Below are 20,842 nucleotides of genomic sequence, written 5' to 3'. Positions count from 1 at the left end.
CCATGTCACATTTTAGGTGCACTAGTTCTTCTTTTTTCGTCGTGGTAGCCAGAATGATTACTAATTTAAATTTTCCTTCGGCCTCCCACGGAAGAAGTGTAGTGTCGACGGCGCGTTATTGTGATTCCAACGTCGTGTCCAGACAAGGACACGCCCCCAACACATTTGTACATACAAACAAATACGTTTGTTATGGTTAGGTTTAGGGCTAGGGTTAGAGTTTAAGGCGATTTAGGATAGGTTAGGGTTAGTGGGAAACATGTTAACGCCGCTGCACGTTAGTCATATACTTCTTTTCCTGTCTGGAAGTAGTAGGGCGTGTTTTATCGGGATACAGCAGCCAATCATATAGCAGCGGCGCGTATCCTGGTGCCACTAATATTGGAGTCGGGCGTGTCCTGCCTGGAAACTGTGTGGGAATACTACATTTCTGGGGTTACGATGTAGCATCCGGAGCAGAAGATGGCGCTGATACACCAATAAGCCGAATTCCAACTAAACAACTGAAACACGATTTACAAACCAGCGTTTGTGCGATCACAGCGTTCGTTTCTCTTAGTTTACTCCAAAATGCCGTAAGTACCATTGAATGCGTGGACTTAATTAAGGCGCAGTAATTCTATAATATAATAATAATAATAGCTAATAAGCGCTGCATTTTCGTTAACACTGCGCATTGACAGTGATTGATTTTCAATATGTTCTCCCTGTGCAATAATTTGACTGGAAGATCTACTGGACATTGAAAATAATGATTTTTTTTCAGTACGGTGAATAATAATTCTATGATTAGCACATGGTTTGTAAGAATGTAAAATTGACAGAAGACACTTTACTTTTCATAGAGCCAAAAGACGTCTACAAATGGGCCATGTCGATGTAAGTGCAGTAAAAGCTCTGATAATGTATTTATTTTATGGCTTATCCTCAGTGATCAATGATACAGTACCTTTTCTCTGCCCTGCATAGCCACCACCTTCCAAAATACCAGTGTCTGTGAAAAGCAAACAACACTTGACTCATACCGGTACTAAAAGTTCCCGGGCAGGTATGTTGACAACAGAAGCATTCTACTAGCCTATCAAAATTGGCACCAAACTACATCAAACGAGGTCAAAAGAGATCCATCTATGTGCATAACTGATTGCATCCACACCCCTAAGGACCAGCACGTGTAGAACCACATACCTTTCCACATTGATTCTTGCTCAACACCAGTGACCCAGTTGGAGTCATACACATCCACACTAATTGAATTTGCTTGTTCTGTTTAAAGTCTGTATGGTTTATATTCAACAGTTAAGGCCAACACCACCACGCCGAAAAAAGATGCACCACTAACAGAGTTGGAAAAGTAAGTCTGAAATCTATGGTTTTAAAAGTTAGTTGGTTTATCAACAAGATACACTAAGTATAAGTTTGTATTTTTATTTTAACTAATGATGAAGCCAGTGCACTGATTTAAAGGCTTTACAGAGAGCTGCATTTTATGAGTTGCCATATTTCAATTGCCACACTCTCCTGATGTGCATAATGACACATCAGAATTTAATGACAGCAGACAAGAAATGGCAGGGATTCATCCCTTGCCAAATTATGAATGATTTACATAGCACTAAAAATAGTTGTATAAGAACCACTTAACACAAGAACCATTTCCTTAGTCAAGGCAGACATTTGGTGTCTAGCCCATCCATCAAGATAAGCATTAGTTTTTAATTTCATAGTGGAGTCAAGAATACATTTCATGATCTAAGTTTACAGTAGATTCATAGTGCTCACTTGCTTGTCATACTTGGGTCCATAGAAGCACAGCAGGTTTTATTTTAGGGAAATGTAAATGTAGAAGGGCACCACGAGTGATGGGCATAATTAAGAAATGGATCATTGCAGTTGTTTTATTATGTACAATTGATTGTTCATTCATCAGGTTTTGAAGCAATTATGGCCAAATTGAATATAGTTGGCTGCAACCAGTAGAAGGGTTGTTAATTCATTCTCAAATAGTACATTGTAGATTTTTGCACAAGTCTGTTTTTTGGAATTCGGCTTCTACCTGGTGAGTCGATATTCAAAACAGCGCATTTTCAGAATCATAATCATAATCCTCTTTATTTGCCAAGTATGTCCAAAAAACACACAAGGAATTTGTCTCCGGTAGTTGGAGCCGCTCTAGTACGACAACAGACAGAGAACACTTTGAGACATAAAGACATTGACAAAAAACAGTCACTGAGCAATAAAGGGTTGCTAGTTATCTGGTAATGCCGGTACAATTTTTTTTTTACAATTTTCGACCTGTGTTCAGATTAATAGCAGTGTCCTTAAAAAAGTGAGTACTAATCAAAATATTTAATACAGTAAATCAAAACAGAGCAAAAATACAGAAAGTGAAGAAAAATAAATCTTGGGCTGTTAAAAAAAAAAAAAACAGCAAACATGCATGTTACGGTAATTGAAGTCTCAAAATTTTCCTGAGATGTGAATGAATGTGAGTACTGTGAATGGTTGTTTGTCTACGATGTGAGTCAGAAAAGGACTGGTGTCACAAAAGACCCCAAAGCACAAACTACAAGGTTTCCCCTTCAATGTGTGCAAGACGATCAACCTGGCTTCTTTCAATGTGCGAAAAGAGAGCTCAAGCATTTGCTATATAAACCCCAAAATTCTTGAGTGGACTAATACTGTATTTCAGTCAAGGACAGATGAACAATGTCCACAATTTTCCTTGATGATAATATAAATGTATTGAAATATATTATCACTAAGCCAATTAAAACAGATTATTTATATTAATACTACAAAAATTATTAAAATAAAAAATGGAAATAGCTCATCTATTATACAGTTATGTAAACCCATTGCATATTTTTAATTGGCCATTGTGATTAAAAAAAAAAAAAAGCACCTCAACTTGAACATCTTAATTTGCTCCCTGTTATAGGCAAAGAAACCGTATTTCTGTAATAAAAAGAATGAGATAATATGCATTTTAGCGTAATAGTTTAGAACTAGTCATGTGTTGAATGAGGCGCAATCGGATGATGTCATAATGTCCTCCCACCTTTTCCTTTTTGCTTTGACCAGATTGGACTCTCTGCGATCTAAATTGGAGCAATCACTGGATGCGTTCATCAGGGCCAGGAAAGAGCTAGAGGAAATATTCGTAAGACGAAACCTTTCTTTGGTCTTAAATCTTTCAAATTGGCGGAAATGTCTCATCTCATTACGAAGACCTTTATAAATCAATAGCTCTTTAGATGGAGGGATGATGGCTTCATTACATAATAAATACTCACCTTTGACATGGCTTTTCCTTTCACATCTTGTTTGAAAGACTGTGTGTGTGTGTGTTTAATACATTTTGCTAGTTTTCGAATTTTTGTGCGTTACTGCTCATGAATTTGTAGCCAACAGAGGGCAGCAATGAACAGGAACATTTACTGTCTGCATCTACACACTTGAAAGCTGAGCTGAAGCGGCACAGAGAACTGGGTATGTCCCCTAAAATACTTTGGGCCCATTTTCAGATATATCACAATCAAACGTTAAAAATTATAATAATTAATTGATCAATCATCTTTCAAATGAAAAAGTATTACCTTTGTTTGTATTGTTTTTTCCCCCTTTCAGAATGGTACGAAATCAAAAGGCTTATGTGTGTTCAACAAGCTTTATTATTGTTTCTTCATAATGTAATCATGCTTCTTGTAACATTGCAGCATCCAGAATAGAGACATCCGTAAAAGGCAATTCCGAGCAAAAGAATCCCAGCCAAGGTAACTTTGTTTCATAAATGTTATCAAGTCAGAAAGAACAATGCAACTAGCAGTATGAGACCTTTGGACCATCACAACAGAAAAACACATCTGCACTTTTGAGTTGTCACAATAATCAATCTAAGGCTTTATGGTGCTTTCCTTAGTGGGTTTGAGATAAAACAAATAAAAATATGTTCAATCTGTCTTCTCAAAGTGCACATTTACTGTATATTAGGGAAGTCACTACTTTGGTGCTTCATTGAGTTTTTATGTATAAATCCCCTTTTTTTTAATTTGAAATGCTCTAGCTCATTAATCTGCTTGCTCGTGGTTGGAATTTCTGTAGAATGCCCCCTTTTTATTGATAAAAGACACACACTAATCACATTTTTGTGACTAGTACCGGTATCTTTCTTTTTTAAAGCCTCGCTTTTTATTTGCAGTCTTGGTAATTCAATCAAATACAGATTGTCAGAGTCCAACTCTGCCAGTTTTAGCACATTTATTAGATCACACAGCTGACCTAAATTAACATAATTAGTAATGAATTTTTTTCCCCCCCATTTCTGTAATGGTTATTACATGAGCATGTAAAACATCTTTCGCACAAATAGTTTAATGTTTAAATATAATTATTACATAACCTTGTCCTTGAAGATATTGTTTTGCAAAACAAAAACAAAAAATAACTTATTTCTTGATTAAAACGTTAAATTGCAATTAGTTACATATATTCCTGAATAGAGAAAAAACATTTAGTGGTAAAATTTTAATTATGATTAATCTCTGACTTCCGACTCTAAATCCAGCTGGTCAGATGAAATTTGGGTAAGATGGTAAACCGTCAAGAGTTCACTAACATTGAAACAGTTCACACTAATGCACCTTATAATGCTGCATGGTCTCTATTTCTATGACAGCGGGTCTAATACATTCTTGAGGCACTGTACGTGTAATGTATTGGTGGGTTCAGGGTATGTTCCAACTGTCAGGGATCATACTGGTCAGTGTTCCTGGGAAAGTCCATTTCAAAGTTCTAGAGAGTAGAGTCTAGCTGTTCAGATTCAGGGGGTCAAATGTGGTTTTGTCTTGGTCGTGAAACACTGAACCAGATGTACAGCCTCACGAGGGTGCTGGAGGGTGCATGTGAGTTTGCCCACATGCGCTCTGTGGACTTGGAAAAGGCGTTCGACCATGTTCCTCACTGTGCTATGTCGGGGGGAGCATGCACCGGGAGTATCTGGCCCGGCGCCTGCTCTTACGGGCCATGAAGTACATTTACACTTCATGCATTTTCAACACCGCTTATCTCGGTTAGGGTTGCGGGGCGTTGGAGCCGATCCCAGCTGACTTCGGGCGAAAGGCGGCCCACACCCTGAACTGGTCGCTAGTCAGTCGCAGGGCACATATAGACACGGACAACCATTCGCACTGCCACTGAGTGGGAACTGAACCCACGCTGCCTGCACCAAAGTCAGGCGAGCCACTACACCATCAGTGACACATGTATACTCTACAACCCCAATTCCATTGAAGTTGGGATGTTGTGTTAAAAAAATAAAAACCGAATACAATTATTTGCAAATCATGTTCAACCTCTATTTAATTGAATACACTACAAATACAAGATATTTAATGTTCAAACCGATAAACCTTATTGTTTTTAGCAAATAATCATTCACTTAGAATTTTATGGTTACAACAGGTTCCAAAAAAGACTGAGAAAGTTGACGAATGCTCATCAAACACCTGTTTGGAACATCCCACAGGTGAACAGGCTAATTGGGAACAGGCGGGTGCCATGATTGGGTATAAAAAGAGATTCCCAAGCAAAGATGGGGCGAGGTTCACTTCTTTGTGAACAAGTGCGTAAGAAAATAGTCCAACAGTTTCAGGACAATGTCGTCATATATGACAAAATTTGAATGCAGAGTATTGTCTCTCCACATCCACAGTCTGGACAGAGGCTGCGAGCATGTGCAGTTGCTTACCATTGCCTCGTCGTGGAAAATACTTTCTACCATTCTGCAGTTGGAAAGAAAATCTGTATTCACGGCTCTTCTTCTTCTCCTCTTGATGTTTATTCACAGCTCTTTTCTTTTTCCTCAACGGTTTTCGGAACAACTTCCAACTGTTCCTGATAGAACACCGCTCCGTCGGCTCTGTATAATACCGCAATTGAGGTTAAAAATGCCGCTGGTCAGAGAACAGTTTTAATGATCTCAGATTTACTCGCGGTTGAGCTGGCCCAGAGTTTGTTGGGGTTGTGCACCTACAAATTTTTTATGCAGGAAAAAGCCTGTCATTAGGGTAGTGACAAAAGGACAAGATTGCGAATACAAGTTGAAATTACTTTCCTTCCTAGGGTGGCTATGCTTATCCTATAGATTGAAGAGCCTGGTCATTCAGGAAGGACTTACAGTAGAGCTGCTTCGGTTCCACATTGTGGTCCACTTCCTGGTAAGGTTTGAGTTATAGTCTGTCCAACTGCGAGGAGGCCTCAAGGCAGAACTAGGCCATGATGGAGGAACTATGCTTCACAGCTGCCCAGGGAACACCTCGGTGTCTTGCAAGCGGAGTTGGAGGAGGACAGTTGCTCCTGCAACCGGATGAGTTAGGCCTGGTACACACACAAATACTTTTTTATCTGCTACAGACCCCACACATAAAGATTAAAAAATTGGCCATTCAACAGTTTTGGTCATCATGTGTGTTGTGTGTGCAGAGAATCTCAACACAGCAGACCAAACACACAAAGATTCTGTTGGAACCGCAGATCTTGAAGTCATGTGAAAAGAAAAAGGAAGAAGAAACACTTCCGGATACGCGGTGATGTTTATATGTGTACATGGACATCCTGAACAGCGAGCTTGTATAGGCATTTGATGCTGTGTATTTAGTCTATTGTACTTTATCACATTTATGAAACCATAAAAAGATAGATTAGTAAATCAAGAAGCGGGGTTCAAAAGAGAGATGATGTGGGTAAGAAAAGTGAGAGTGTGGCTATTTTAAAGTCTTGCTGACTCCATTCCTTTCAATGTACCCATTTTAATACACATCGCTCGCCTACATTTTGGTCACAAGCTTCACTTTTTCATCTCCAGGCAAATTATTACCATAATTTCTCGTGTATAATGCACATTTTTTCCCCCCAAAAAATTGTCAAAAGTCAATAGTCCCCATTATACATAGGTATACGGGGAAAATGAAAACATTTTATAAATGTATGCCGCCATCTAGAGGTTATGAAAAAGCTGTACACTTTCATTCCAATATGCCACTGCCACCTAGAGGGTATGAAAAAGGTGTAGCCTACACTTTCATTCTAATATGACAGGATATACAGTATGTACAGTTGTGCTCATAAGTTTACATACCCTGGCAGAATTTGTAAAATATTGTTGTTGTTTTTTTAATATGACAGATGACTAAACAACAACCATCATTAATTTCTTTATGGTTATTTTTTGTTTAATTATAATGCTTTTCTTAACAGTTTAATTTGAATGCCATTAAAATAAAATTAAGTGTTTTTCTTGTTTTCTTTAAAGAATTGTACCAATCTTACAAATTCTGCCTGGATAATCAAACCTATGAGCACAACTGTTCGTGTGGTTTTCCAGAATTTTGAGATCAACTTTGGGGCTGCGTATTATACAAGTGTGTGCATTATACATGAGAAATGACGGTAAATATTGATGTAAAACACAAACTTTGATGCTTTATATACTAATTATATGGTTTGGGGCTACGCGGCAGGCCGGATCGCTTAAAACCCGGAAATGTATTTTTAGGTTGCGTGAAAGCTTGCATGCATTTTGATTGGCTGTAAGCTGCAACATTGCGACAGTGTGCAACGGCAACTCAAATTTTTAATCACGGCAAAACCAGTGACAGACTGATCAGCCATTCATGAAAAGAGTTACCAAACCCTGCACACTGCACGACCGTTGAGTCAGGTTCGGCCGCATCGCTCGATAATATATATATATATCCATCCATTCATTTTCTGAGCCGCTTCTCCTCACTAGGGTCGCGGGCGTGCTGGAGCCTATCCCAGCTGTCATCGGGCAGGAGGCGGGGTACACCCTGAAGTAGTTGCCAGCCAATCGCAGGGCACATACAAACAAACAACCATTCGCACTCACAGTCACACCTACGGGAAATTTAGAGTCTCCAATTAATGCATGTTTTTGGGATGTGGGAGGAAACCGGAGTGCCCGGAGAAAACCCACGCAGGCACGGGGAGAACATGCAAACTCCACACAGGCTGGGCCGGGGATTGAACCCGGGTCCTCAGAACTGTGAGGCTGACGCTCTAACCAGTCGTCCACCGTGCCGCCAATATATATATAATATATAATAATTATGAATCATCCATGAAAAGTTTGTATGCAGTGTTATCTTTTGATTATTCAGGCACAAACTTCATGACCTCTTCATGAAGTTCACAGAATTGCCTCGTGTTTGACTGCAAGCAGATACCAGCTGGGACTGTCGGATCACTTTCTACTGTGACAGGAGTTTAAAAAACGGACACAGAAGAACTGTGAGATGAGATGAGAAAAGTTTGTCGAATTGAAGGAATGTGTGTCAAAATTATTGATCAGACATCTTTCAAGCAAGATTTTGTTCAATTTAATTAATGCCCAGGAGTGCGTGCTCAGAAACAACAAATTTGAAGAGACATTTACAGTCCAGTCATCCTGAAATCCACGCACAGGTGAGCATGTTAAGTACAACCCCAATTCCAATGAAGTTGGGACGTTGTGTTAAACATAATTAAAAACAGACTACAATGATTTGCAAATCATATTGAACCTATATTTAATTGAATACACTACAAAGACAAGATATTTAATGTTAAAACTGATAAACTTGACTGTTTTTAGCAAATAATCATTAACTTAGAATTGTATGGCTGCAACACGTTCCAAAAAAGCTGGGACAGGTGGCAAAAAAGACTGAGAAAGTTGAGGAATGCTCATCAAACACCTGTTTGGAACATCCCACAGGTGAACAGGCTAATTGGGAACAGGAGGGTGCCATGATTGTGTATAAAAGGAGCTTCCCTGAATTGCTCAGTCATTCACAAGCAAAGATGGGGCGAGGTTCACCTCTTTGTGAACAAGTGCGAGAGAAAATTGTTGAACAGTTTAAGGACAATGTTCCTCAATGTACAATTGCAAGGAATTCAGGGATTTCATCATCTACGGTCCATAATATCATCAAAAGGTTCAGAGAATCTGGAGAAATCACTGCATGTAAGCGGCAAGGCCGAAAACCAACATTGAATGCCCGTGACCTTCGATCCCTCGGGCGGCACTGCATCAAAAACCGACATCAATGTGTAAAGGATATCACCACATGGGCTCAGGAACACTTCAGAAAACCAATGTCAGTAAATACAGTTCGGCGCTACATCCGTAAGTGCAACTTGAAACTGTACGATGCAAAGCAAAAGCCATTTATCAACAACACCCAGAAACGCCGCCGGCTTCTCTGGGCCCGAGCTCATCTAAGATGGACTGATGCAAAGTGGAAAAGTGTTCTGTAGTCCGACGAGTCCACATTTCAAATTGTTTTGGGAAATTGTGGACGTCGTGTCCTCCGGGCCAAAGAGGAAAAGAACCATCCGGACTGTTGACGCAAAGTTCAAAAACCAGCATCTGTGATGGTATGGGGCTGTGTTCGTGCCAATGGGCATGGGTAACTTACACATGTGTGAAGGCACCATTAATGCTGAAAGGTACATACAGGTTTTGGAGAAACATATGCTGCCATCCAAGCAACGTCTTTTTCATGGACGCCCCTGCTTATTTCAGCAAGACAATGTCAAACCACATTCTGCACGTGTTACAACAACGTGGCTTCGGAGTAAAAGAGTGCGGGCACTAGACTGGCCTGCCTGCAGTCCAGACCTGTCTCCCATTGAAAATGTGTGGCGCATTATGAAGCGTAAAATACGACAACGGAGACCCCGGACTGTTGAACAGCTGAAGCTATACATCAAGCAAGAATGGGAAAGAATTTCACGTACAAAGCTTCAACAATTAGTGTCCTCAGTTCCCAAACGTTTATTGAATGTTGTTAAATGAAAAGGTGATTTAACACAAGGCGGCAGGGTGGACGACTGGTTAGAGCGTCTGCCTCACAGTTCTGAGGACCGGGGTTCAATCCCCGGCCCCGCCTGTGTGGAGTTTGCATGTTCTCCTCCTGCCTGCGTGGGTTTTCTCCGGGCACTCCAGTTTCCTCCCACATCCCAAACACATGCATGGTAGGTTAATTGAAGTCTCTAAATTGCCCGTAGGTGAGAATGTGAGTGTGAATGGTCGTTTGTTTATATGTACCCTGCGATTGGCTGGCAACCAGTTCAGGGCGTACCCCACTTGCTGCCCGAAGATAGCTGGGATAGACTCCAGCACGAGTATCTCGCAGACCTGTTCTAAAAATAGCTTACCATTAATGGGAAATTGTGATTTACTGGGAATGTTGTAGAAGTGATCGTTTGAAAATCTACACTTGTGAGGATGAATTGAAATGGTGTTTCATATTGATATTTATTTTTCCTACCTTGTTAGATCATTGTTGATAATTATTGTGAGAAATCATTAGCATGATCAGTTTTACATAGATTATAGGTAAATATCATTTATTATTAATAACAACAAATAATGAAAGTCCATCCATCCATTTTCTGTACCGCTTATCCTCACTTGGGTCGCGGGCGTGCTGGAGCCTATCCCAGCTATCTTCGGGCGAGAGGCAGGGTACACCCTGCACTGGTCGCCAGCCAATTGCAGGGCACATATCAACAAACAACCATTCACACTCACACCTACGGGCAATTTAGAGTCTTCACTGAACCTACCATGCGGGTTTTTGGGATGTGGGAGGAAACCGGAGTGCCTGGAGAAAACCCACGCGCACAGGGACAACATGCACACTCCGCACAGGCGAGGCCGGGATTTGAACCCGGTCCTCAGAACTGTGAGGCAGATGTGCTAACCAGTCGTTCACTGTGCCGCCACTAATGAAAGGCCATTTGAGTAAAATTATTTCACAAGTGTGTATCAAACGTGTTGCCCTTTGCGTTTAACCAGTCTTCCATGTACTCACTTGATTTCAAGATGAGCATGAGCACAAACTGAGTTACAAGGCTATTAGATTTGCCAAGGATTTCCCCTTGCTGCTACTTGTCTTTTTTATTTGCGTCTCGCTGCATCTTCTTTGCCATTTGCCATTAGCAACATCAATGGACGCTTGTTGAGTAAGACAATCATGTTTTCTACGACCTTTGGAGAAAAACAAAATTTTTCTATGGCTACAGCAACACGTAAGTGAGTAGATTTCCTGGGGAAAGAATTAATTTGATTATTTTAGGCACATATTATGCCTGCAGCAAAGCGATTCTTGTGATCCAATCTTACAATGGTGAATGGTGGAAAGTGAATAGGGCTGATTGTCAGATGGCAAGCTTGTTTTCCGACAAGGTTGTTAGAAATTATGTTAATTCGTTCCAGTAAGGGAGCTGAACATACATGCTGCATTGTGAATCCGCACCCGAGGAATGTCACATTTTTGTCACATGGTGGATCTGTGAAATTTTTCTGTTTTGCATGAACCTCCTTAAAACAACAGACGTCACAATGTCAAGGCAGATAGCAGGGGAGTGGAAATGGGCATCTCTTGTGTTTTGAGACACATTTTAAGCAAACAAACTATAATTCAAACTTACTGGAGAGTTCTGGCCTCTGTTGGAGCCTGACATGCGACCAGCTGACAGTGATGATTATCATGGAGCAAAAGCTGCCCTAGTGTAAAATGTTTGTTAAAATGGCTCTGGGCTGAAAGGAGATGAATAGAAGTGGGGAAAACTCTCAAGGTTAACCTGAGGTTTATCACTGTGCAATATTATATATATATATATATATATATATATATATATATAAAACGGAAGAAAGCTTCAAGTCATAAATAGTTGCTAAATATGCAGGGCCTGGCAGATTTCCTCATTGCGGTTTCTTTGTGAAACAGGAATTGATTAGTAGCTCAATATACAGTCACTAACCCTTCCCATCATACACACAACATTGTTTGGCAAGTCCAAATTACATTTTCAAACTATTGTTCTCTCCCTAACACACATTTCAGCAGCATTTGTGATAGAGGACAATTTAAGACAAATTGATTTTGAAGTCGCTTATCAGCAGAGATTCTGAATGCAAGTTGTCTCTTGGTCGATTTGGACCCTCGATAACTTTAAGAAGAGTGGTGGGAGATGCACGGTTTTATGGCAGAGTTATGGACATTAGGTACATAATACGTTAGCAGGTAGACAAATCTTCAAGGTTACTTTTTCGAAATCAGTACACCGAAGTCATTCCTGTAATTGTAGACACCCACTCTCTTAATCTACATTTCTACTTTACAGTTCAGATCGGTTCGCCTTGACCTGTACGCTTCTACTGTACAATAATAATGTGACAAATTTACAGTTAATAAAATTAAGACGACGTGAATTTGTACAGGCGGCACGGTGGCCGACTGGTTAGAGCGTCAATCTCACAGTTCTGAGGTGCGGGGTTCAATCCCCATCCCCGCCTGTGTGGAGTTTGCATGTTCTCCCCGTGCCTGCGTGGGTTTTCTCCGGGCACTCCGGTTTCCTCCCACATCCCAAAAACATGCATTAATTGGAGACTCTAAATTGCCCGTAGGCATGACTGGAGTGCGAATGGTTGTTTGTTTCTATGTGCCCTGTGATTGGATGGCAACCAGTTCAGGGTGTACCCCGCCTCCTGCCCGATGACAGCTGGGATAGGCTCCAGCACGGCCGCGACCCTAGTGAGGACAAGCGGCTCAGAAAATGGATGGATGGATGAATTTGTACAAAGCTATGGTCTGACATCTGTAAATAAGAGGCACAATCTGCTTCATCTGTCTTATTTAATTAACTACGTGTGGACACAATGTATAGCCTTTTGTTCCCCCACAGCATGGCCCATTCTTAGTCGACAATTAAATTGACTTTTGCTCCACCCTAACAAGAAAAGGATTGTAAAAGTAGGACATTTTGGGGCCTTTTAAAAAGGAAATGCTAAATACAGTGATGTACCACCCCACTCAGCAGCGCACGGCGTTACTTTTTTTAATTCATGAAAAATGTTAGTGCACTGACAATAGTCCTAACCACTTTGATACAGTGGCGAATATTGCATTTTGTAGAAGATTGTCATAGTTTATTTGTGGAGGGTGTTCAGCATTTTGTGTCCAACCTGCTTTAAATTGTTAAACCATTTGCACATTGGTGACTGCACCAGACTATTTTTCTATTCGTCATTTCAAACTGCTCTAAATTGCTAATGGGCTGGGCATCATTTTGCACAATTGTCAAAAAACAAAAAAACAAAAATATATATATATATGTATGTATATATATTTTTATGTCTCCAAAGATGTTCTCTGTCAATTGACTGTCTGTTGTCATACTAGAGCAGCTCCAACTACCGGAGACAAATTCCTTGTGTGTTTTTGACATACTTATACAAATAAAGATGATTCTGATTCTGATTGTGTAGAGCTTGAGCAGGCATAAGGAGAGTCCTGTTGCTGGAAACTATTCCAGTTTGAATGTGAAAAGAAAAATTGCTAAACTTCAAGCTATATTTTCATGAGATGCAATGCACCCTGCCGGGGCAGCCAAGTAAATCTATGAAAATATTTATACCCGTTGAGACAAATCCAAAGCAATGCGATGTTAGAAGTGCTTACAGCCATTTGATGTTAACAAAAATCTTAGCAAGCATTCTTTAAAAAAAAAAAAAAAAAAAAAAAAAAAATCACTTTCAACGAACAATCAGACTTTGAGCAGGCATAAATCCTTAGGGTTTTGTTCCTGCATTACAAATACCCACCACGCCTGTATCTGCTGATGACTACAAAATTGAAAAAGCGCAGCCCTAATAATTCTGAGGCAAGTTCCACACAGCAGCAGCTATTGATTATTTGTGTGTGGTGTGAGATTTGGAAAATTCAATTAAAGGAGTTGTGCAAAGGATTCATAAATTCATCGCCTCCTGCCCGTATGGAGACATGGTTATGTTCTAAATCAATGCAGCACTTCACAGTATATTTTCGTTGGTACATAAAAATAAATAACATTTAAACAATTCTGCTTACTACAGAAACAAATTAAATGTTCTCTGAAGCTTTTAGTTACAATTAAGCACTAAATACAGGCAGGATGGCAATGTATGTTTATTGACATTTTTCCCTGTTAAAAGAAAAGATCCTGTAAAATATGAAATTTGAGTATGACAAAATGGGGGGAAAAGGGGACGGCTCAGCAGTGTAAAAATTGACCAGGCTGTAGATGGGGCCACACAGGGAAAGATTTGTATGATAGCAGTAATGGGCTGTATTAAAAAGACGACTCCTTAAGATGTCGTAAAAGCCCATCACTTTTTTGCCGTGTCGTGGGCCTCTAGCCCAGAAAGCGCCGGGACACAGGCTCATCAATCCTTGGAGGCCTCACAGACACATGCCACCTGTCCACTGGGAGTTGGATGCTTTCTGATTGAACACGCGGCTATAATTAAAGTGGGGAGTTGTATATTGGGCTGTTTTGGTCCAATATACAACCAACTTCGATCAGCGCTCTGGATTGCATAGTGTGCAATCTTTTCAGGCGGGATTTCTGATTTAGTGAATGGCATTTTGTTTCAACCAAAGGTGCGAAATACACCCACCGGCCACAACATTAGGAACACCAGGATATTGTGGTACAAAATCTGCCTTTATAAAGATAAAACTCAGTTTTGATTGACACAGTCTACTGCAGTGGTTCTCAAACTTAGCTCTCCAAGTACCACTATCGTTAACATACTTGCATTAAATGCAAATGAATTGATCTTCAAAGTTAAATACAACGGAATGTTGCTAAGGCAGTCATTATTTGACATACCACTAGAGGGATGTGCCACACTTTGAGAATCACTGGTATCACTGCTGATACCAGTGATTAGGGATGGGCGTACCTGATTAATTTTTGGTACAAGTAATGTACCCCTGGTCAAAATTCCCCATCCAGACAAGAATATAAACAATTTCGGGAAAAAGGAAGAAACCTTTGGAAGGGATCACAGAGCGAGGGATGACCAGGCTGCAATAGATGTTGAGTGGGCAAAAATCACATGATGGTAATCCAACCTGCTTTGAGCTCAGAACATTCAGAGAATTTGTCCCGTGCCATTAAAATTTGATTTCCACCTTTGCGGCATGTTGTCTGCCATCTGAGCACAAGATTATCCAAAAGTTTTTTTTGTTGTTGTTTGTTTTTAAAGCCTTCTTTATTGCTCTTTTTAGGTACTGTGAGGATGGGTAGCTCCTATGCATTCCTAAAGTCTATCATGGATTAAGGTACAATAATAGACTTCATCTCTTAATTTTCTACAAACTGTATGAGTGAACTTGCTGTGGTGGATTGAAAATGGTCCTCATGCTGGCTTAAAACATGGCAAACATTCCAGCTTGACAGTTAGTGTGGAATATGAGCGGGTGCCAGAGGGGTTACAATCATGTTTTCTTCTCCCTTATTCCCCAGGTTTTTGTTTTGCGATGTATCCCGGCAGCCGACAGCTATTGGAATTGCTCTTCAACTCGTGAAGCGCTTGTGCGTATGAACTCGCTGAGGTAAAACTGGAGATGGATGTCGAAGGTGTGCTGTCAGTCGCGAGGCTGAGATGTCTCGCATGCCGTCATTCGTTTGCCCAAGAAGCGTCTGCGATGCACTGGATAGCGGCGAATCATCCGTCATGTTTGCTGCGTCTATCCTCTGCCAGGCAACTGACAAATTTTGATTGCACACAAGAACCCCAATCCAGCAACTTTGTGCAAATAATGTTTTTCCCATCAGCAACTGTCATCTCATTTGTGGCTAAAGCAGTTGCAATCCTGCCCACCTCTGCAATCTAACACCTATGAAAAGTAAAAGTGTGTGGCGTGATTGGGTTGGGGGCGTGAGGGAGGAGGGGGGGGGTAGGTGGTCTTACGACACAGTAGTCTCTTTATTTGGCAGTGCCTGGGAAGGCCGAGGCCTCTCTGTGCACGAGTCATCCCAAGTAACAGCTGCTGTTCACAGCAACATTTCCTATTTCTGCCCAAGGTGGATCGTGTAACTCTCACTTTATCACCCTTAGAGGCCACGTGAAGGACAAAGCTAGCACAGCCGTAAACAGAACTAATGTTTTCATTTAGGCCCCTTTGAATGTCGTACGGGTTTCCAATGGACTTGAAAAGTGTGAGTGAGAGTCGCGGTCCCAATTAGGGTTAGCAACCCGAGTTCCTGACAAACACTTTCTTGATCTCCCGCGAGTGCAAAGTTTCAGTTGGGAGGATAAAGGGAAGTACTCAATGTACCAGCTTCTAATCCTAAATGACTGGCTCTTAAGTAGTGATTGACCTTATTCGTTACTGTGGTAACAAATATTTACTTTTGTTACTTATTCAAGGACTCTAAATGTTGTGTGACAGTCACAAAATGATTTGTTGCTTCCACGAAGTACAATTGAAATGCTTCGCTATTGCTGCTACTGAATGAAGTCTAAAGCCTCACGCTAATTTCTTCAGTTCTAATATTTATACCACATTGATTTATCAGTTATCACAAAAATATTTCTTGATGGGATTTCTTTAACGTGATTTTCATTGTATTTCTTTTTTTCCCCTGTGTTCTTCAATAAAATTTGAAGCAAAATCTTTTGTTTGTTTATCAAGTTTGTAATGAAGAGACACCTTTCGGTATGATCCAATAAGGATGTCTGGAAAGTGTACAGTAATTCCATCCTCGGTGCACGTTTTATGCCACTAAAACAGTAAAGTATGGGCCACATTTGGCCTTTTCCGTTCTGTGATCTGGCCCACCAAGTATTTACATTATCATGAGTCCTGTAATATTTATTACATTACACAGCAGTTTTTAACCGTCGTCTTCTTTTCCTTTCAGCTTGTCATCCTTTTCCATGTACCGTATTTTCACGACCATAGGGTGCACCGTATTAAAAGGCGCAGTCTCGGTTACGGGGTCTATTTCTGTATTTCTGTACATACGTAAGGCGCACTGTATTATTGGGCGCAGGCATGGTAAAACATACGCTAGCTTAAAACATACGGTAGCATGCATGCACGCTAAAACAATGTTTTTAAAAAGGCAGCGGCAGCAAAACTGAGTTCTGTTGTATTTTGTTGAAGTATTTAACAATGTACTCACGTTATTTTTTGATCAATCCTCATCCAGAAATCCATCAAAGTCCTCATCTTCTGTATCCGAAATGAACAGCTGGGCAAGTTCTCCATCAAACACGCCAGGTTCGAGTCAGTCTCGTTGCCGTGCGGCTCCTCAGAAAGCTTGAACAACAGTGCGAGCAGACACGTTAGCCCAAGCATCCACAATCCATTCACGAATTGTGGCGTAACTAGCCCGGCGCTCCCTCCTAGTCTTAGTAGAGCTGTGTTCGCCATCTGTCATCCATCTCTCCCACGCCGCTCGCAACTTCACTTTGAACGCCCTGTTTCCACCGATGTCCAGCGGTTGGAGTTCATTAATCCTTTGCTCGAGTTGGTCTTTCAACCCGGGCCACCTCGCCTTGTTTTCCGCGTTTTGTTTTTCTTTTTTTTCCTGCGGAAACTCAGCTTCGTCTTCTTGACTTGGCGAAGCTCGTTTTCCTGCTTCCTCCACTTGCGAACCAGTTAAGGAATGCAACCAGCAAAGTGAATTTGAATCTTGAGATCAATTTAAAAAACATTTGTTGATTTGATATCTTGGGAAAAATAAATGCTAAATGGACTGCACTTATATAGCACTTTATGGACATCATCACAGTGCCCAAAGCGCTTTACAAAGCCTCACATTCACACACACAGTCATAAACCAATGGGCGACTGCTGCCATGCTAGGCGCTGCCAGGCCCACTGGGAGCAAATTAGGGTTCAGAGTCTTGCCCGAGGACACTTCGACATGCGGACAGTCGTAGCAGGCATTCGAACCTGTTCTACCTACTGAACCAAAGCCACCCCAACATAATCCCATTGGTATTGCAAGACAAGTCCAGATCTGTGTGACAGACCACCAAGGACTCCACTAAAAGAGGTTTGATGAAGATCTGATATTGTATTTCAAAATAAAAGTCAAAAAAGTAATCAACTAAATTTTTTAATGCATCTCATTCCTTAACCGAAGAGCATTGACGTCCGTATTATTGGGAAGCTTTTATTTTGAAGGTGGGTTGCGCCGCGAGTTGGCCTAGTATCCACAAAATTAGGGGCGGCTGGCTTGATTGCTACTTTACGAGTGGCGGCTGGCTTGACCGGCGCTATATACCTACTGGGGGCGTACCTTTAGCGTCCTCCTTCACGCGCACCCTTCCCCCTTTACGTCCGCATGCTGTCCTCAGCCACGTCCGCTTTTCCTCTGTATAAGCAGCGTGTCGGCAGGAAATGCTCCCAGTCGGTCAAGCGGAGCGCTCATCACACAACAACATTTATAGAATTTGGAACTCTGTGCAACATAAGGTCATTTTGGAGAACATTTACGACTTTTAAGTGCGCCTTATGGTTGTGAAAATATGGTATGCCTATCTCATGCATCCTCCTCTCGAACACCAACTGCCCTCATGTCTTCCCTCACGACATCCATCAACCTTCTCTTTGGTCTTCTTCCAGCTCTCTTGCCTGGCAGCTCCATCCTCATCATTTTTCTACCAATATACTCACTCGCTCTCCTCTGGACGTGTCCAAACCATCGAAGTCTGCTCTCTCTAACTTTGGCTGTCCCTCTGATGAGCTCATTTCTAATTTTATCCAACCTGGTCACCTCAACATCTTCATTTCCGCCACCTCCAGCTCTGCTTCCTGTTGTCTCTTCAGTGTCACTGTCTCTAATCCGTACATCATGGCTGGCCTCTCCACTGTTTTATAAACTTTGCCCTTCATCCTAGCAGAGACTCTTCTGTCACATAACATACCTGACACCTTCCTCCACCCGTTCCAACCTGCTTGGATCCGTTTCTTCATTTCCTTACCACACTCACCATTGCTCTGGACTGTTGACCTCAAGCATTTTAAGTCCTCCACCCTTGCTATCTCTTCTCCCTGTAGCCCCACTCTTCCCCCTTCACCCCGCTCATTCATGCACATATATTCTCTTACTTTGGCTAATCATTCCTCTCCAGTGCATGCCTCCATCTTTCTAACTGTTCCTCTACCTGCTCCCTGCTTTCACTGAAGATCACAATATCATCTGCAAACATCATGGTCCATGGGAATTCCAGTCTAACTTCATCTGTCAGCCTATCCACCACCACTGCAAACAGGAAGGGGCCCAGGGCTGATCCCTGATGCAGTCCCACCTCCACCTTAAACCCCTCTGTCACACCTACAGCACACTTCACCACTGTTCTGCTGCCCTCGTACATGTCCTGTATTATTCTAACATACTTCTGCCACTCTAGACGTCCGCATGCAGTACCACAGTTCCTCTCTGGGTACTCTGTCATAGGCTTTCTCTAGATCCACAAAGACTCCTTCTGACCTTCTCTGTACTTTTCCATCATCATCCTCAAGGCAAATAATGCATCTGTGGTACTCTTTCTAGGCATGAAACCATATTGTTGCTCGCAAATACTCACTCCTGTCCTGTGTATAGCCTCCACTACTCTTTCCCATAACCTCATTGTGTTGCTTATCAACTTTATTCCTCTATACTTCCCACAGCTCTGCACGTCACCCTTGTTCTTAGAAATGGGTACCAGCACACTTTTCCTCCATTCCTCAGGCATCTTTTCACCCGCTAGAAGTCTGTTCAACAAGCTGGTCAAAAACTCCACACCCACCACTCCTAGATGCTTCCACACCTTCGCAGGTATGTCATCAGGACCAACTGCCTTTCCATTTTTCATCCTCTTTAATGCCTTTCTAATCATTGCCACTTCCTGGTCCACCACGCATGCCTCTTCTACTCTTCCTTCTCTCTCATTTTCCTCATTCATCAACTCTTCAAATTATTCTTTCCATCTGTCCAGCACACGACCAGTCAACATATTTCCATCTCTATCCTTAATCACCCTAACCTGCTGCACATCCTTCCCATCTCTATCCCTCTGTCTGGCCAACCTGTATAGATCCTTGTCTTCTTCTTCAGTGTCCAACCTGACATACATGTCATCATATGCCTCTTATTTGGCCTTTGCCACCTCTACCTTTGCCCTGTGTCACATCTCAATGTATTCCTTTCTCCTCTCCTCAGTGTCCCCCTTGTTCTTAGCTAAGCTCTTTCCTTGTATGATTTCCTGTACGGTGAGGTTCCACCACCAAGTCTCCTTCTCTCCTTTCCTGCCAGAAGATACACCAAGTACTATCCTGCCTGTCTCTCTGATCACCTTGGCTGTAGTGGTTCAGTCTTCTGGAAGCTCCTCCTGTCCACCGAGAGCCTGTCTCACCTTTTCCCAAAAAGCTGCACAACACTCTTCCTTCCTCGGCTTCCACCACATGGTTCTCTGCTCTGCCTTTGTCTTAATCTTCCTCCCCACCACCAGTCATCTTACACACCACCATCCTATGCTGTCTAGCCACACTCTCCCCTACACCACGACCTTACAGTTAGTAAACTCCTTCAGATTACATCGTCTGCACAAGATGTAATCCACCTGCGTGCTTGTACCTCCGCTCTTGTAGGTCACCCCGTGTTCCTGCCTCTTCTGGAAAAAAGTGTTCACTACAGCCATTTGCATCTTTTTTGCAAAGTCTACCACCATCTGTTCCTCCAAGTTCCTTTCCTGGATGCAGCTGACATGGGGTGAAGTGGTGGGGATACCCCAGGTGGGCCACCACTCAATCTCAGGTATGACAAAAGAGACTCATTGTGAGTGGGTGACAATGTGACTTGTTCATTTGGAAGGTGTAAGATAATGTTAGAACACATTTGTGCACACTGAAAAAATAAGTACAACATAAGACTAGAAATCCTTTTCCCCCCCAAGATAAAATATTGAGTGGAAAGACTCGCCTTTTAAGAGTTCTGGTAC

The 20,842-nt window shown here is 41.7% G+C and overlaps 2 protein-coding genes across 6 annotated transcripts in view; one reads left to right on the top strand and one right to left on the bottom strand.

Annotated features, from left to right (window-relative positions):
* The first annotated feature begins 415 nt into the window (after positions 1-415).
* itgb3bp (integrin subunit beta 3 binding protein) lies at positions 416-16,485 on the top strand. Of its 4 annotated transcripts, none has more exons than XR_009769050.1 (9): positions 416-575; positions 846-879; positions 970-1,048; positions 1,300-1,354; positions 3,088-3,166; positions 3,411-3,495; positions 3,723-3,779; positions 6,127-6,384; positions 6,487-6,546. XR_009769050.1 is itself a non-coding variant. In XM_061683968.1 (9 exons), exons 1-8 carry the CDS (start codon positions 571-573, stop codon positions 15,179-15,181), a joined length of 447 nt encoding a protein of 148 aa, XP_061539952.1. In that variant the 5' UTR covers positions 416-570; the 3' UTR covers position 15,182; positions 15,367-16,485. The 4 variants fall into 4 exon arrangements, 3 of the variants coding, with proteins under 3 accessions (XP_061539952.1, XP_061539951.1, XP_061539950.1); XM_061683968.1 differs by lacking the exons at positions 6,127-6,384; positions 6,487-6,546 and adding exons at positions 15,129-15,182; positions 15,367-16,485; XM_061683967.1 differs by lacking the exon at positions 6,127-6,384 and having other exon boundaries at positions 6,487-7,522.
* Positions 3,730-20,842, bottom strand: part of alg6 (ALG6 alpha-1,3-glucosyltransferase) — a 44,739-nt gene continuing 27,626 nt past the window's right edge. For both annotated transcript variants that reach the window (XM_061683964.1, XM_061683965.1), the window contains exons 15-16: positions 17,032-17,168; positions 3,730-6,381 (exon numbers count right to left, since the gene is read on the bottom strand). In XM_061683964.1, coding sequence (XP_061539948.1) covers positions 6,273-6,381; positions 17,032-17,168 — 246 coding nt within the window. In that variant the 3' untranslated portion in view covers positions 3,730-6,272. The remainder of the gene's footprint in view (positions 6,382-17,031; positions 17,169-20,842) is intronic.

The sequence above is a fragment of the Phycodurus eques genome, chromosome 8 (assembly GCF_024500275.1).
Source record: "Phycodurus eques isolate BA_2022a chromosome 8, UOR_Pequ_1.1, whole genome shotgun sequence".
In the NCBI taxonomy this organism is placed as follows: Eukaryota; Metazoa; Chordata; class Actinopteri; order Syngnathiformes; family Syngnathidae; genus Phycodurus; species Phycodurus eques.
The sequence above is the reverse complement of the archived record's forward strand: the minus strand, read 5'-3'. Positions and strand labels throughout refer to the sequence as shown.

Bases quoted from the DNA above. Each gene is read 5' to 3' on its own strand.
- itgb3bp (XM_061683966.1), top strand. The intron at 1,049-1,299 runs GTATGTTGACAA...TATATTCAACAG, and splicing joins TACTAAAAGTTCCCGGGCAG to TTAAGGCCAACACCACCACG. The intron at 1,355-3,087 runs GTAAGTCTGAAA...TGCTTTGACCAG, and splicing joins CCACTAACAGAGTTGGAAAA to ATTGGACTCTCTGCGATCTA.